This window comes from Pangasianodon hypophthalmus, chromosome 18 (assembly GCF_027358585.1).
Source record: "Pangasianodon hypophthalmus isolate fPanHyp1 chromosome 18, fPanHyp1.pri, whole genome shotgun sequence".
In the NCBI taxonomy this organism is placed as follows: Eukaryota; Metazoa; Chordata; class Actinopteri; order Siluriformes; family Pangasiidae; genus Pangasianodon; species Pangasianodon hypophthalmus.
The window spans coordinates 6,261,047-6,278,024 of NC_069727.1; the positions used below are offsets into that span (position 1 = coordinate 6,261,047).

Sequence of the window (16,978 nt, forward strand, 5' to 3'; positions counted from 1 at the left end):
TGAGAAAGAGATTGAGACAGGTAGAAAAAAAGACCTGACATCTGCCGGTTGTGAGTGGTTGCCATGGACACTGTGAAACAGATCCATCTGGGGGAAAAAATGGAATTTCAGGGAACCCTGTATTACATGTCACCATGGCAACGCTGCACTCTGCTTGTTCTGCTGAGCTACGGCACCTCCACTTCCTTTCTCGAGAGGACACACACACACACATACACGCACACACACACCGCACTACCACACACATGCTGCAAACGCTTCCATCATGTACCACTCAAACCATTAGCATCCACACAAAACTTCAATTTGTACACACACACACACACCTGTTCTGCCACTAGTAACTCATACAGGCACGTCTCCCACCTCCCACACACACACTCACATGTGCAATCACACGCCCGGTGGCAGTGTACAAGAAAGTCCCTCGCTATTGTCCTGGAAGGCAGAGCGGAAGCCCTCACTTATATAACAGAGCAATGGGAGAACATGGGAGATGGAAAAAAAACAAAAGGTCAAGAGGTCAAGTGGCATTAATCATAAACAGCCATCATCATAACTGTTTCTGATAACCGATAACTGCTTTCACTGTGAAATACATTTGACCACTTACAGATGATTCACACACATCAATACAAATACGAACCCACATGCACTGCATAACATACATACTGTCTATGCATATACATATATACAATTCTCTGCAAAGGTCTTTTTCTGTAAAGTGAAGACACTTTTAAAAATAATGAAAAAAAAAAACCACTATAGAGAGCGGTGTGCAGCATAAAGAGCTAAATTAAATCAATATTTGGTATGACAACCCTTTGCATTTTAAATTGAATCAGTTTTCTCAGGTACACTGTCTCACAGTTTAATAAGAAAATTGGCCAGACACAGTTCTTCTGTAGGTCCTGCCTGAAAAGTGCTCTATTACTTAATTTCACATTCTTTAACAACTTACATCATTTTTTTTCTTAAAATTAATATATGTAAACCTAAAATCTGCCCTTTTCTGCTAATATACTAATGCAGAAACAAATCGTAGGCTGTCTAAGACACTGTATGTATATATACTCACCAGCCACTTTAATAGGAACACCTGCACCCCTGCTCATTCATGCAATTATCCAATCAGCCAATTATCTGGCAGCAGTGCAATGCATAAAATCATGCAGATATTGGACAAGAGCTTCAGTTAATGTTCACATCAAACATCAGTTAAACTATGATCGTGGCATGGCTGTTGATGCCAGATGGGTTGGCTAACCGTCTCTAAAGTTTATACAGAAAGGTGTGAAAAATGAAAAACATCTAATGAGCAGCAGTTCTGCAGGGAGAAACACACTGTTATTGAGAGAGTCCAGAGGAGAATGGCCAGACTCATTCAAGCTGACAGGAAGGCTATGGTAACTCAAATAATCACTTTTTACAACTGTGGTGAGCAGAAAGGCATCTCAGAATGCACAACACACTGAACCTTGAAGCAGATGGGCTACAACAGCAGGAAGTCACATCAAGTTCCACTCCTGACAGCCAAGAACAGAGGCTACAGTGAGCACAGGATCACTGCACAGTTGAAGACTGGAAAAAGACCAGATGATGTTTTTCCTTCAAATGTCTAGTTTCTGTATCTGTATTCTGTATATTTCTGATTTTATAGTGCTACATGATTGGCTAATTGGACTGGGATACAGGTGTTCTTATTAATATGTATACAGACATACACCAGAGTGCTGATAAATTCTTGATTCTGATTGGTCAGAATGTCGATTAATTTTCTATAACACCAGCTCTGACAATAGTGCCGGCTGAAAACACATGTTAATATGTTACCGTTTCTATAGTAACAACTAACACAGGGACTTCTATGGTGGATGCTCCCCATGAATGGCTATAAGTGTGTATAATTGTTGGTATGGTGAAGTTTCCTGTAAAGAGACGTTTATTTATGACAAGCTGCATTTTTTGTCTTAAAAAAATGACAAGACAAAAAAAAAGGGAACCAAGGATTATAGCTGTTATAATGTAAATGATACAGGAACTAACTTCCTGGAGGTTCTACAACATTAAATGTCACTATAAACTAATAAATATATGACATATCGCTCTTTAATACATTATTTAAAAATGTTAACATTGGCAAATTGCTGTGATACAACAGAAATAAAACACTTAGGATGTGCTGTTATTGGAAAATAATCAATTTTGAGGTAGTAACACCCTTCGTTTTTATCCCAGACACACACACACCAGATTGAGACTATGCTGAGTGAAATCTGAGAGAGTTAAGAGGGTTTCTGTATATAAAATAGCTAGAGTTTTCTTATGTTCTTTATTTCTTTAATAGTTGCAGCATTAATGACAATACTGAGCTTCAGTTTGACTGCAGTATGAGCTTCAAAGCTTAGATACTTTCCATAACAGAATTAAAATTTTATGCTAGTCTCCTTCTAGTTGTATGATTTCAGATTGACTGAAGACCTGAGCAAAATATATCTAGAGCATGTGTTACTTAGACAAAGCAAAATGGAATGCACATTGATTCTAGGGTTATAAAAAGGAAAATGCACCTTGATTTGTCAACAGCCTAATAACATATTCATATATATATATATATATATATATATATATATACACACACACACACATATACACACACTTTATTCCAATTCCATTTCCGTACTCACATACTGATAACCAGCATTTAATAATAAGCTCAAAAAGCTAAGATGTTCTAATCTAATGAGAAAATACGATGTCATATTATTCACCTTTGGCCTGGATTTCCCATGTGAAGCTCACTGTAGGCAACGTGTCACCCTGGAATCTTCAGAGCACTGGAAAAATTTCCCTCTAAATGTCCAGCAGTGTCCTTTAAATAGTATTCCAACTACGTTTCACAAGTAACAGGGCAGAATTTTCTTAGGTATCGCTGTGAGTTCAGAGATTTCAGGAAACGTCAAGCCCAGCCCTGATGCTGAATGCCAGAGAGCAGGAAAGCTAGTAGGAAAAAGGAAACGCCAACAGGAAGGGTTTGGATCCCTGAGCTGCAGACCTCAGCCAATCAGCAAGCCCTTTAAAAACATCTTGACCAATAAAATGAGTTGTTTTTAATATTTCCACCAAGAGCCAATGTCTGCTACTACAGATCAGCATGGTTAGAGCTTTATCTTACTATGACTATGACTCAGATCCATTTAGTAACCCAGTTAGTTGAAATCCTATGTGACATATAACGTGATGGTGAATTAATTTTGAAGGTTATTGAGTATATCCATTGCGCCTGTAAAGAAATCACTAAACCCTAAATTTGCCCTAGTATCTCTTTCTAGAAATCACTACTGCCAGTGTTTGCTTAGCTTCTTACCATCTACTAAGTAACTAATGATGAATGAATGCACAGTACTAGATGTATATGTATATATAAACATACTCTATATACACCACATTGTCTTGTCTCTGGTTTATTTAACATTTTTTGGAAGGAGTCTCCAGTGACAGTCAAAAGTAAAGCTGTGTCTTTTAGTTTTCTGCCATGGGAAAGTCTTCAAAACAGAGGGTTTTGTGGTTTTTCAGTAACAATAACTGTTATAATGTAAGTGATAACTGGAAGTTTCACTGACACTATTAAATGTAATCCTAAATGGATAAAAAGTATGAAGTCTCATTCTTTAAATAATAAAACATGTATTCATTTGCAAATTGCTGTGGAATAAGACGAATAATACACATGCTGTTATTGGAAATAATCAACTTTGATTTGGTAACAGCCACCATGTTTTATTCCATATATATTTCATATATGAGACATAGGTGATACGGCCAAAATATTGCAGCCTGAAGACATCGAGAAAAGATTAATACTGTATGTGAAAGGATGGATATACTGATAAACAGATAGAGAGACAGCGGTGGAGTGGATGAGCTGGAGGGATGAATATACTTCTCAGCAATCCACCATTTTCCATATACATCAAAAGCATCAAATGCACACCCACACATTCACACACGCTGTCTCACACGTTCAGACACATGCACACGCGCCATGGCTAATTGGAACATGGCCTGAACGCCCGTCATCGTCAGACCTCAGCCCGTACCTCTGCAGTCTCTAATCTAGAAACTTCCACTGGCCTTGTTTTCAAGCTCAGCCCTTCTGGCCATGCAAGCCACTTCCTGTGATCTCAGCCTCACTTCCTGCACCTCTTCCCGACTGGATCAGGCCAAGGCTCCTCGGGATGTTTTGTCAGGAAGTGAAGGAAAGCCTGTGCACCACTGATAGCTTAGCCTTTTCCTCCACCAGCACAAACACACACACACATATATTGAAAGCAGGCCAGAAATAAAAGCGGCTGCCTCCCACCCACATACACCCCTGATCAATCCTAAATGCATAGAGAGTGACAGAATTAAAAATATCTCTTCTGCTGAAGGGCAGCACATGAGTACTCCGTAGCACATTCATGAAAATCCCTGAAACAGTACATACATAATAGCATACTTATAGTGCCAGTATCTACTGCCAAGTATGCACATAATTAATGCCAAGTGTGCTCATAATTATGCATGGGATGGTATATTTGTTGTGCAGGTAAATCTTCATTATCACTTCAAAGCAGACAAAGCATAAGGTGTTACCAAGTCCTCACATCAAGCCAATTCCCAGGATACTAGAGGACCATTAGAGAAAAGTCACAGCTACACACATACTCTTGTGGTTACATAAGAGTAGCCTTGAAGTCTGTGAAAGCCTCCTGCGGAGAGGACAAAAGTAAGAAAGAAAAACCCTCCAATGTGTCTAAAGCAACACCTGGTAACACAGATGCTTTCACTTCCTATTCATATGGGAACCTATCTGATACTGAGGATCGATACTCGAGCCTGAGCCATGAGATCAGAAAATATCAGGCATATTTTCCACTCTGAATCAGTTCAATTCAATCTGATTCGTATAGCATTTTTAACAACAGTCTCTGACAGGCTTTACAGAAATCCAGATGTAGATTTAAATCCTTAAAGAACAAGCCAGTGGTGACAGTGGAGAGGAAAAAACACCTCGATCCGACACAAGGAAGAAATTGAGAGGAACACTGATGTATTTTACACCGTGGACTAGGGATGGGCGATATGACAAAAAATATCATGTCACGATATTTTAAGACATTTCTACAACACATAATATAGATCATGATATAAGAGTAGGTTTAAATGCAACAGTAGTGTTTCATTAAAAAAAAAAACATTTCTTTTATTTTTAAAAATAGTTTGATATTTTTATTTAATGTGTACAAAAATATCAAAAATATATTAACACTGAAAAGGATGGAAAATTTAAGAAAAAAAATCTGTTTAACATTTTACAGTTTTATAGATTCAGACAGTACAAACTTTATCAAATCTGCTTCCAGAGTTTGTTATCTAATAGATATAAAGTTCCCCCATTTTCGCCTCAATTTGTTCATCTGCAGGTTCCTCGCCACCAGCTAGCGCTCTCCTATCGCTCAACAGCTATCAACCTGTGCAGGCTAACACGTGTTTCCTCCGCGACTCTGACCATGTCTTTTCAATCTGCTGTCCATGCTGCGTCACAGCGCAGCGCTATCTACCCTCTTCCACATACACAGGCCCATGTTCGTCTAGTGTCACTGTGATTGACAGGGGCATCTGCCAACAGCCTCTCTTGACTCCCATTCACAAATCAAGATTCAAACTTAGACAAAAGTTGAACGCTTTTCTGTTGAGCATTAAACATTAAAAATTGATGAAAAGACATCACAATACCCACGATACCTCAGTGTCTTGTGACATCTGTTATCATGATATCAATATTATATCATCGTATCGCCCAGCCCTATCAGTGACGCTCAGATCTTGCATGTGAACAGAAAACAGCATTGATATCCAGACCTCTGATATTGTATTAGAAATGTAAAAAAAGATGGAGTGGAACTGATGCATCCCTAGCTTTCAGCAGTGTTGCAATAGAGCTTTTTTTTTTTTTTTTTTTTTTTTAAATCTGAGAGCAGGCCTACTTCCAGGCCCTGAGGCAAACTGCGCCTCTTTATCTCCTAAATTCCAGAGCTGATAAAGCATGGCAATACAATGCAAAAATAAATAAATAAATAAATAAAAAATAGCAGGCCACAAATCACTCAAGTGCATTTACAATGCATGCTACATTTTTTATTTAAACAGTTATGGGCTTTTGCACAAGTGAAAGCTCACTCTCATAAAAAAAGGGGACTAAACTGTACATTTCCTGGTCTCTGGGGTGGTACGCTTATCTGCTGTACCTTTAATATGGACAGTTTCACCTGGAAATGTGGATAAGGTGTACCTTTAAACATGATTACAGTTCTTAGTTTTTAGGGTACAGCATTAAAGGTACACTATGCACCTTTCTAGATGAAACACACACACACACTAAAGGCACAAAAAGTGTTCCCAGTGACAGTTTAGTGTCCTTTCTTTCCCCTTTTCCATCTAGTTATTATATCATCATGATATCATTTTGATGTTCATGAAAGAGCAGTCATGATGAAGTATACTGGAGCTGGATAAAGCAGCACAACTGGTTATGTCACACACTCACACACACACACACACACACTGCATGCTTCAAGTTGCCACAAGTAGGATTGACATTCTCACACACGCACACACACACGCGCGCGCGCGCGCGCACACACAACCACAAATCGCGCGCGCCCTCTCCCACAGTCTGCTGTCGCGCTCCTTCTTCCAAGATAAAGCTCGAGCTTAATTTTCATGCCCCTTCTCTCTCTCGCTCTCTCTCTGTCACACACACACACACACACACATACACATACACACACACGCGGTCCTACCAGAGACGACGTGTGTGCGTCTGTACGCGCGTGTGTGTGTGTGTGTGTGTGTGTGGGCCCGCGCGCGTCTCACCTCGTCGCTCGCTCCGAACGCAGTCTCGGAGAAGCTCCATCGCTGGCGGCGTGTGAATTCACATTGCGAGCAAAGTGCTGTCGCTGCATCCCAATACCGCCGCACCTCTCCAAGTCCTCGCGCATCGCTATGGCAACCAGAAAAATGGATCGGCGGGAAACTTTGCCTGCTGCCCTTTTTTTTTCTCTTCTGCTTCTTCTTCTTCTTCTTGGTCTAAAAGGGCCAGAGCTGGAGATGAGGAGCAGACGCAGATGCAGACGCACCGCGCGCCACGGACACGCGGATCACTCGCTAGAAGTGGTGGGTGGGGAGCATGAGAGGGGCTGAGGGGGATGAAGGGAGATGAGAGAGAGAGAGAGAGAGAGAGAGAGAGGGAAAGGGGAGAGGAGAGGAGAGGAGAGGAGACGAGAGAGCGTGGGCGTTGGGGCTCTGAGGATCGGCCTCAGTCACGACGGAAATCAGGGAGACGCGCGGCGGGGACAGGTAACGGGGACGTGGATGGAGTGGAGCAAGGCTAGGAAAGTGTGTGTGTGTGTGTGTGTGTGTGTGTGAGATTAATCCTGCAAATCCACACCAACATCATCTAAAATCCATTCATATAATAAACCTTTGATGAGATTGGCACCTTCACCACAAGAACAGGACGTCTACAATCTACTTAGAAGCCACACACACATACACATACACACACACACACACACACACACACACGCACAAGCTGAGGGTGCCTGCTGGGTAAAGTGTCTTCTCATCCTTGAAAAAAACATTGAATCACACACCCTTCCATGTACGCTCACTCAACGTGTATGCAGTGAGAAGCAGGTTTGAGAAGCAGCACATCCACAAGATCTCACCAAGTCTTCATTCACACACACACACACACACACACACACACACACACACTCCCAACCAACTAATGAATGTGAAATCAATAAAAAGTGCAGATAAACTTACCCTATACAACCAGGACTCTCATCGCATACCATCTTGACTTCCTCCCCGGCAATCCGTCTCTGCTCTGTGGGAGTGTATGCGTGTACATGTGTGTATGTGTGTGTGCATGTGTGTATTTGTAAGTGTATGTGGGGAGAGGAAGGGAGGGAAAAAAATGGAGAGGGAGAGAGAGAAAAGAGAGAAAGATGGAGACAGGGAGGGATAGAGAGAGAGAGAGAGAGAGAGAGAGAGAGAGAGAGTGCGGAGGCAGAAAGACTGTTACTGTATGACAGGAATGCTCAGCTCAGCCCACACAGTGCAAGCATGATACACTGACTAGCTGTGTGAGTGAGTGTGTGTGTGGTGTGTGTATGTGTGCATGTTCAGAGAGAGAGAGAGAGAGAGAGAGAGAGAGAGAGTGCGAGAGAGGCTCAGTCTCCCACTCTATTGCGTGGGCAAGGCCTGCTTCTCTATTTCTCTCACTCTCTGTATCACTCACTCTCTATCTCTCCTTCCTTCTCATTCTCTGAACTGCTATAATAGACAAGAAGAGGCACTGGTCAGAACAAGTGGGGGAATGTGAATGAGGGAGAAGATAAGAGAGACGAAAAAGAGAGAGAGAGAGAGAGAGAGAGAGAGAGAGAAAGGAGAGAGATGGAGCCCTCATGGCTGATAATGTGCCTGATTGGCTCAGTGATATAGAAACTTTGTCAGCAAAAAAAAAAAACAAAAAAAAAACACCATGTAGCGCATCCGAAATAGGCAAGCGAATGCTAATCGTCACCATGGCAACCAGCTAAATGTAAACATCAGCAATCTTGCAGTGTGTGGGCGTGCTGCTTTCAGTGTGTGTCTGATGTTCTGATCACAACAATGCGATTCTCGCTGAAGGTCACAAGTGTGACACAGGCAATTATGCAATTCATACTTGCGTACTCACACTTTGGCATCTGGCAGACACTCAGGATACGCGTACACTGGATGTCAACCTGCGAGTCCAATGTTTTTATTTCCTGTTTATATTGGGTAGGAATCAGCAAAACACCGCAGTTGTGGAAATACTGTTGTGTGGTCACTGTATTTAAGAAAACGTTTCATATGAACATCTCACTCTTGTTGTTTTCATCTCTGCCGAAGTCGAAAAGATTCATGAACTTTCATGACCTGTGACACAATGCTGATGTTTCGCAGTAACCCACAGAAGTCAGTTTGTGATTGATGATAAACGTAATTACGGTCTAATATTAACTGTACAGAGTCCTTTTAGAAATTTGGACTAACTGCTACATACAGAAGTAGACATCTAAACTGTTAGGCCCAGAGAGAAAGATAATTACTTTATGCGTAGCCTCCATTTAAATGCACCCTATGTTCAACTCTATGAGAATTATAAACAACAGCCATGTAGTGTTAATCAACTTGATAAAGTTACTGAATATAATTGACAGCTAGCATAGTTAGTTCATCCCAAAATCATGCACTAGAACTTTGTTATAGGAGAAAACCAGGGTGTGGATTACAGGTGTATTTATACTGGAATCACCTAGAGGCCAAGGGTAACTGTCACTATGATGCTACCATCACCATGCTTCACTCTAGGAAGGGTGTTCTCAGAGTAATGAACAGTGTTGCTTTTCTGCCAAATGTAGCACTTTATTCCAAGGCCAAAATGTTCACTCATAACCTTTTGCTACATGTTTGATGAGATACCAATGTTTTGTGGACTGTCCAGGCTACGGTTGTCCTGTGAGCAGCTTCTCCCATCTGAGCTGAAGATCTCTCCAGCTGTGGATCTCTCCAGCTCCTTCAGAGTTTCACTTCGTTGCTTTTCTGACTAATCAGAAATTTTTCACTCGATTTTTGGTTGGATCACTGATTTTTGGTGGATGGCCTCTCCTAGGCAGAATCACATTTGTGCCATATTCTGTCCATTTTTTAATAATGGATATAATGGTGCATTGTGGTATGTTCAAAGTTTGGGAGATGTTTTTATAGTGATACTTTTCCAGAACTTTGTCCTTGGTTGTCATGATGCTGTTAGTTTAGGTATGTTTCCTAACCAATTATGGGGTCTTCCAGGAGCATGTGTATTTATCTTGAGGTCATGTGACACTTTAACGGCACAAAGGTGGGCTCTATTCAACTAATTATGTGATCTTTGATAGCAGCTGTTTGCACTAGAACTAATTTAGGGGTTTCACTGAAATGGGGGTGGATACTTTTCAATAAAATACTAAAATACTAAAAAAATTTTATTTGTAAATAATATTGCAAACTATATTAGCTTTTCCGCTCACTTCAACATTATAGGCCATTTTGTGTAAATTCATAATTAATTCCAATTAAGTTCATTTCAGGTCCACTAAAAAAATGTGTCAAAGTTAACAGGGGGTGAATACTTATGCAAGGCACATTACGGGATGGTTAGGTGCGGTCTGATACTCCCTAGTTAAGGCTTCACCTATAAAAAAACATTGAAATGTTTCTCTGGTTGTCAGAAATACACATTGTAAATTATACCAAGACTAATACATTCACTCACTGCTGCAGTTAGCACTGTATCATACTCTCAAGTGCTTCCTCTGTTTATTCACGAAGAAAATGCAGGTCACAAAACTGGTCAGCACTTTCTCAGATCTGATATACTGAAACTGCTTTGTATATTGTTTATGCTCTACAGCTGAATGAATCCTTCACACCACTAAATCACAGTACAGAACCACATATACATGTCTGTGTCCTCAGCTCAGAGCTGCACGAGGAGGACCTCTCAGATCTGCACTGCATGTCCTCAGCATGGAGCTGCACCAGGAGGCCCTCAGAGGTCAGATGAATGTGTCCCGGGCTGAGCTGGGCTGTGCTTGGGGGCCACCTCCTGGATAAGATCGATCAATTCAGTCTTTTCCAGGCATCCACGGCATTCCTCTCCCCACGAGGCCAACACTCGCTTCAGCTCCAGCACCCGCATCTTAGACAGAGCCTCTCGACTCCAGTCAAGCACCTGATGCTCTGGAACACACATAAAACACACTGTTAGATAGATGCAAGATGTTGGTATAAAGAGAGAATATTTATGAGCCCAGAGACTGAAAATTGGGTCTGCATTAACCCCTGAGTTCCCAGGATCCTTCAGGTGTCCAAACTTACATTACTCACTCTCCTAATTACATACCTTTCTGATTAGTTTTACTGTAATTACTGAATACTATGCTTCAGGATGAATACCAGAAGTAATAAGCTAGGATGTTAAGGAGTTAATTACAGGTTGACACTGTTATGCATTTAAGTAAGGAATAACACATGACAGGCCGAGCAGTTATACGAAAATAATTCACACCAGGGTAGAGTATAACCGCACAGTCTGTTGTGTGTTATTCCGCTTACACCACAATGATTTGCAAATGATTACAATGTTTAATTTATTAATGAACGGCATGTCACACATTTTAACGATATAGTTAGATTTAATCGTAGAACGTCTGTGAGGCAAGTCTGTTCCTGTTATCACTTACGTTATAGCAACGATAAACAATCATTCCCTCACAAGCATCTTCTTTTCTCTCTCCTTCTCAAAAAACGCAGCTTGTCATTTTACCAAGAAACCAGAAGACATAAAATTTCCCGTGTTGGGAATCTTTCAAAAGCATTGTGACTGCTACAAAGCACTGACACTCTAGACTCCTTCTATAAATGTTTAATAAATGTCTCCTTAAACAAAAATTTGATGTGAGAGTTGATGTAGACTCTATCAACGATTATATGTTTTTCTTATCTGTTTTTTTATCTGTTTATTGTTAGGCTTAGATTATGTGGCGCAGCCGCCATACACGTCCCTGTAAATGAGCGGTTACTATATAAACAACAATGTATTAGAACAAGCTTGTTAATATAAACCTATTATTCAAGTTACAGTGGGATCTACTGCCCGAGCCGTGCTGCTATACAAAAAATAATGCACAACTTTTGCATTTTGAATTTTGAGAATTCGACCGCTGTGTGGTATAAAGAACCTTGATAAACATTTGTTTGCAAAAAATTTTATTTACACAATCTATACCAACTGAGAACAATCAGCCGGAACATATTATTGTCTGCAGTTTGTTTGCTTAGTTTCGATCTGCCACTGTGAAGTTGTTATAGCTAGCAAGCAACATTGTAGATGCACTACATGACACAAATTAAATGACTGAAAATCACACGCGACTCAATTCGGGACTTGCTGTTGCATTGAAACTAAGCTTATGCGAAAAAATACGATTTCCTGCTACTGATAGACAGCAAAAACACACACCCACAATTAAAGAAGGCTGTAGCTACCCAGCTAGTAATATGTGACTAACAAGCTACAAATCTTTCCTTATGTAGTTCTTTTAAATCTTCAGCAATTGTTTAGTTGTAATTACTTGAGGAGATCATGGTGTTACAGGTTACAGGTAAAGTTTATTTCTCCACTGAAGAGCTTCACGGCAGCTTGCACTTCCTGTATATACGATTCCTCGCTATTAATTTTGATTAAGTGTTGTTGTCAAAGGATTTGTTCAGATTTGAGTCTTTGACCAGCGTACACTATTAGAACATGTCCAAAGTCAGGTTGAAAAAAAATCCCAAACGTTTTATAGACCCTGACTCACTCTGAGTGGCCCAAAATTTAATTTAGGAGAAAGAATATCTCGCCTTCTGGAGCTGACTGATTCATCCGGATACTCTACTTCTGCTTGGAGCTTCGGCACTTGTGACTCATTTGCTGCTTTTATGGATGGTCCCACATGGAAACCCTAAAGATCTGCACTTCCCAAAAACAGTTTATACCCATGATTCATTATTGTATCATCATTGTGGATAATCTCACCTGGATACTGTACTGTAGATTTGCTGCTGTAATCATAAAGACTGTCCTGTGCTTATCCCAAGACTCTTATTCAAAATCTGCTCACACTGAACATCCTGTAACATCCTTATTTCTGTTTATCTTTACACTTCTAAATCTGTATGCTGTAATGATTTATAATGCACTATCAGGTATCACCCAGAAGAGGATGGGTTCCCTTTGGATTCAAGGTTTCTTCCTCATGTTGTGTCAGGAAGTTATTCCTCGCCACTGTCACCTCTGGCTACATCCGGTTTTTAAAAGTGCTATATGAATAAAATTGAATTTAATTAAAAATATAAATCTGTGACTCTTGTACACTGATTTCCAACTGTCCAAAATTTTGCTGTGAATCAGGGTAAAAACTATAGTGGAACCCCAACATAAGGGAAGCTTACAGACGCCAGTTCAGCATCACATGCGTAAACCATCTCAAAGTGATCAGTGATTGGTTGTCCAGTATCTTAAAGTTGATTATCCAGAGTCTGACACAGTGAACTATAAAACCGCGCAAAATTTCCTTTTTAACATATTGCTTGGTGTGACTCAGGCTCAGATAGGTAGTGGGCGTTAGAAATTATTCAGACGATTAAATATCTCCAATTTTTTATTAGTATATTCTGCTATTTTATGAAACTATTTTATAACACTATGTAGAAATGGTGTTACTGAGGCTGCATGTCTGATTTGAGGTAATTATGTCTGAGTTCTGAGGTGAGCATGTAAAGATTTAAATCATGCAGTTTTACGCAATGCTAAACTTCAAGTTGCTCTTGTTTGCTTTAAGAGGAAAATCATAACAATTTAAGTTTTAACTGAAGTTTTTCCTTTTAACAATAGCACATTCTCAGAACAAAACTTTTCACTTTACTGATAAATCATAACACCCAGCACTGAGAGATAAGTGAACAATATTGCTCCTGGGCTCATACCATATCGGAGTTCACAGATCTGCTGGTCTCTTTGCTGGAGTCGCTGGCAAATCTTCTGCACCGGGACATGGGCGCTGAGAGGGCGACTCACCTCGCCCGTCACTTTCGCCGCAGCGTCACTGGAGGCTCCGAGGTAATAACACTGGGCGAGTCACATACAGACAGAGAGAGAAAGAAAACGAGACCTTAAGTAACGTACTAACATTTAAATCATTAAATATGAAGAATTTCTGATAATAAATCTACTCTTCTATTTAAGTAACATGGTCTCAATACTGCTATGGTTATTTTAATAGGAACAGAACATTATCTATCAAAAAAACTCTGATACCAAACAAAACTCTAATTTATAGCAAACTACTGCTTAAGGCTTCTGAAAGCTTCTCAGAAATAATAATTGAGTTCCAGTGTTCATTCAAGCAATGACATGAATATTCTTGTAGGAATTTGTAGAGGTAATGAAGCATAATTCGATTTTATGAGGGGAAAAAAGATATACAGACCCTCCAAAAGTATTGGAACGGCAAGGCCAATTCTTTTGCTTTTGTTAAACACTGAATACATTTGGGATTGAGATCAAAAGATGACATATGTATTTATATCTAGATATGTTAAAAAAAAGGTACATGGTACCTTTTTGTTTGAACCCACCCATTTGATGAAAATTATAATACACATATAATACAAATGTCTTTAGTGAATAGCAAAACAAAAGAATCAGCCTTGACCTTCCAATACTTTTGGAGGGGAGTGTAGATTATTTTACAATATTTTGTACTGTTATAGCTTTTATGATCTTTTGGAACACAGGGGTTCCAACCATTAGGAGTGTGTGCGTGTGTGTGTCTTACCAGTCGGTTCTCCTTCCCTGTAGCTTCAGCACATGCTTTCATAAGCTCCTCCTCTACAAGTGCTGAGGACAGCTCCCTGTGAGTGGCCACCAAAGACTTGTAGAGACGCTCTAAAAATCCCACACACACTGTACAACACACACACACATCAATAATGTTTATGGACCTAGTTTCATAGGTCCACACTGTGACATATCTTAACTGGGAGAGAGAGAGAGTGGGAGAGAGAGTTCCATGCAGGACTGTTCTAGCTGTTTAGTGCATTAAGGAAGTGACTGATCAGGCGCTGATGTCAGGTGAGGAGGCCTGGGGTGAAGTCAGCGTTCCAGTTCATCCCAAAGGTTCAGTTCAGTTCAGTGGGGTTGAGGTCAGGGCTCTGTGCAGGACACTCGAATTCTTCCACTCCTGCTTTGGCAAACCATGTCTTCATGGAGCTCGTTTTGTGCACAGGGGCATTGCCATGCTGAAACAGGTTTGGGTCTCTTAGTTCCAGTGAAGGGAAATTGTAATGCTACAGCATACAAAGGCATTCTATACAACTGTGTGCTTCCAAATTTGTAGCAACAGTTTGGGGAAGAACCACATATGGGTGTGATGGTCAGATGTCTACAAACTTTTGGCCATATAGTGTCTCCAGCAATTGTTTGAGCAGAAGTTAGGAACTGTCCTGCACTTGATACGGCTCTCCAGCTTACATTAAAGCTGCTGGTTAAACGAGTTGAGAGAGCAGCTTCGATCCCCTAATCACCAGTGTGTGAAGCCTGACTTAGTTGCACTTGCATGGGCCTATCTTCCCAATGACCAATCACTGATCACCATTCCTAATGACCAATCACTGATCATCATCGTTCCCAATAACCAATCACTGATCACCATTCCTAATGACCAATCACTGATCATCATCGTTCCCAATAACCAATCACTGATCACCATTGTTCCCAATGACCAATCACTGATCACCATTCCTAATGACCAATCACTGATCATCATCTTTCCCAATGACCAATTACTGATCACCATTCCCAATGACCAATCACTGATCATCACCATTCCCAATGACCAATCACTGATCATCATCTTTCCCAATGACCAATCACTGATCACCATTCCCAATGACCACTGATCACCATCATTCCTAATGACCAATCACTGATCACCATCTTTCCCAATGACCAATCACTGATCACCATCATTCCCAATGACCAATCACTGATCATCATCATTCCCAATGACCAATCACTGATCATCATTCCCAATGACCACTGATCATCATCATTCCCAATGAACAATCACTGATCACCATCATTCCCAATGACCAATCACTGATCACCATTGTTTGTCTCACCCATGCACTTCTTTGCTCCTTGTTTTAAACTCTCTTTTTGGCTTAAGCCTTAAGTAATAAAAGCAAGTTTTATTTTTAAAAGCTAGTCCTCGCTGCAGAAACAAAAGTCCAGGGGGTGGAGCTGGACTTGATCCTCCGCCTATAACCCTAACCCCCGAGACGCTCCACGATACGAATGCCACACATAACGACACACTTATCCAGCCTGAAACACCCTGGGTTTACTCCACCATGGACGTCTGCAGTGACGGGTACTTGACTTCTAGTCACTTTGTGAGCATGTTTTATCTACCTTCTCCTGTAAAGAGTTGGCAGCACTGCTGTTTAGTGGCGTACAGAGATGGTGAAAGGAAAACAAAAACAAAAACCTAAACCAACGCTGCTTTTTCAACACAAACTCTTGTCAGGGAATGCATTGTCAGAAAGGTCACTAGGAGTCACCTGGTGACGTCATAAACGTATTTGCATATTCACTGCATCGTCATGCTCATTTGCATATCAGAACAGGTGACAGCACTGTTGGCAGGAGGTGTGGTGTTTGTGTTTGTGTTGAGTGACTGTTAGTTTACAAAATAATTCACACACTTTATTTATTATTCACACACTTTAATATTTATAAGCTTATCTTTAATTCTAGTGCAATTCCAGTCTGAGTAATGATCGACACTGCCAGCTGAACTGTTAATGGGAGTTCATCAAAATGCATGCACGTTTTGCTTTTACACTTCATGCACTTCATGTCTGCCGAGTTTCTATTTTTACACGCAGAAACACAGCATGCGCTCGGAAACCTGAGAAGCCCAGACCTCACCTTCACACGTCTCTGACTGGGTAACTGCGAAAACAGCGCATAAAAGCCAGATCACAGCAGTGGTGCTGGTTAAATGCATATTTGTGTGAGCTTATTTCAGCACTGACGCACTTTCCTCAGGACTACAATACCCAGTATCACCCGCTCCATCAGCGCTTTCTAAATTTGGCGCTGCTCATTCATTGGATTCGAGCTCGTGCACTCTTCCTGTGATTTAATTGGCTGAAGGCGCTGTCAATCACTGCCTAACCCTAACGCTATATCCAAAACAGCATACTGCCCTGCTTAATACTGAAGCGAAAAATATCACTATGATCT

At 40.7% G+C, this 16,978-nt stretch overlaps 2 protein-coding genes across 14 annotated transcripts in view; both read right to left on the reverse strand.

Moving 5' to 3' along the window:
* shank3b (SH3 and multiple ankyrin repeat domains 3b) overlaps positions 1-8,135 on the reverse strand; it is a 31,945-nt gene extending 23,810 nt beyond the window's left edge. For 4 of the 13 annotated variants that reach the window (XM_026923516.3, XM_053241651.1, XM_053241652.1 and 1 more), the window contains exon 1: positions 2,772-3,677. The gene's annotated coding sequence lies outside the window, so the exon portion shown is untranslated. Of the gene's footprint in view, positions 1-34; positions 88-385; positions 464-2,771; positions 3,679-6,921; positions 7,220-7,875 lie in introns of those variants that run through there. The other 9 variants (XM_053241649.1, XM_026923511.3, XM_053241655.1 and 6 more) reach the window with 7 other exon arrangements.
* A 2,019-nt stretch (positions 8,136-10,154) lies between these two features.
* Positions 10,155-16,824, reverse strand: cdnf (cerebral dopamine neurotrophic factor). Its single transcript, XM_026922672.3, has 4 exons — positions 16,661-16,824; positions 14,505-14,632; positions 13,654-13,795; positions 10,155-10,863 (listed from the first exon to the last, which is right to left on the reverse strand). Exons 1-4 carry the CDS (start codon positions 16,737-16,739, stop codon positions 10,673-10,675), a joined length of 540 nt encoding a protein of 179 aa, XP_026778473.1. The 5' UTR covers positions 16,740-16,824; the 3' UTR covers positions 10,155-10,672.
* Between the last annotated feature and the right edge of the window lie 154 nt (positions 16,825-16,978).

Bases quoted from the DNA above. Each gene is read 5' to 3' on its own strand.
- cdnf (XM_026922672.3), bottom strand. From the start codon at position 16,739: ATGCATTTAACCAGCACCACTGCTGTGATCTGGCTTTTATGCGCTGTT. The intron at 13,796-14,504 runs GTAAGACACACA...TGACTCGCCCAG, and splicing joins CAGGGAAGGAGAACCGACTG to TGTTATTACCTCGGAGCCTC. The intron at 10,864-13,653 runs GTATGAGCCCAG...TGTGTGTTCCAG, and splicing joins GATCTGTGAACTCCGATATG to AGCATCAGGTGCTTGACTGG.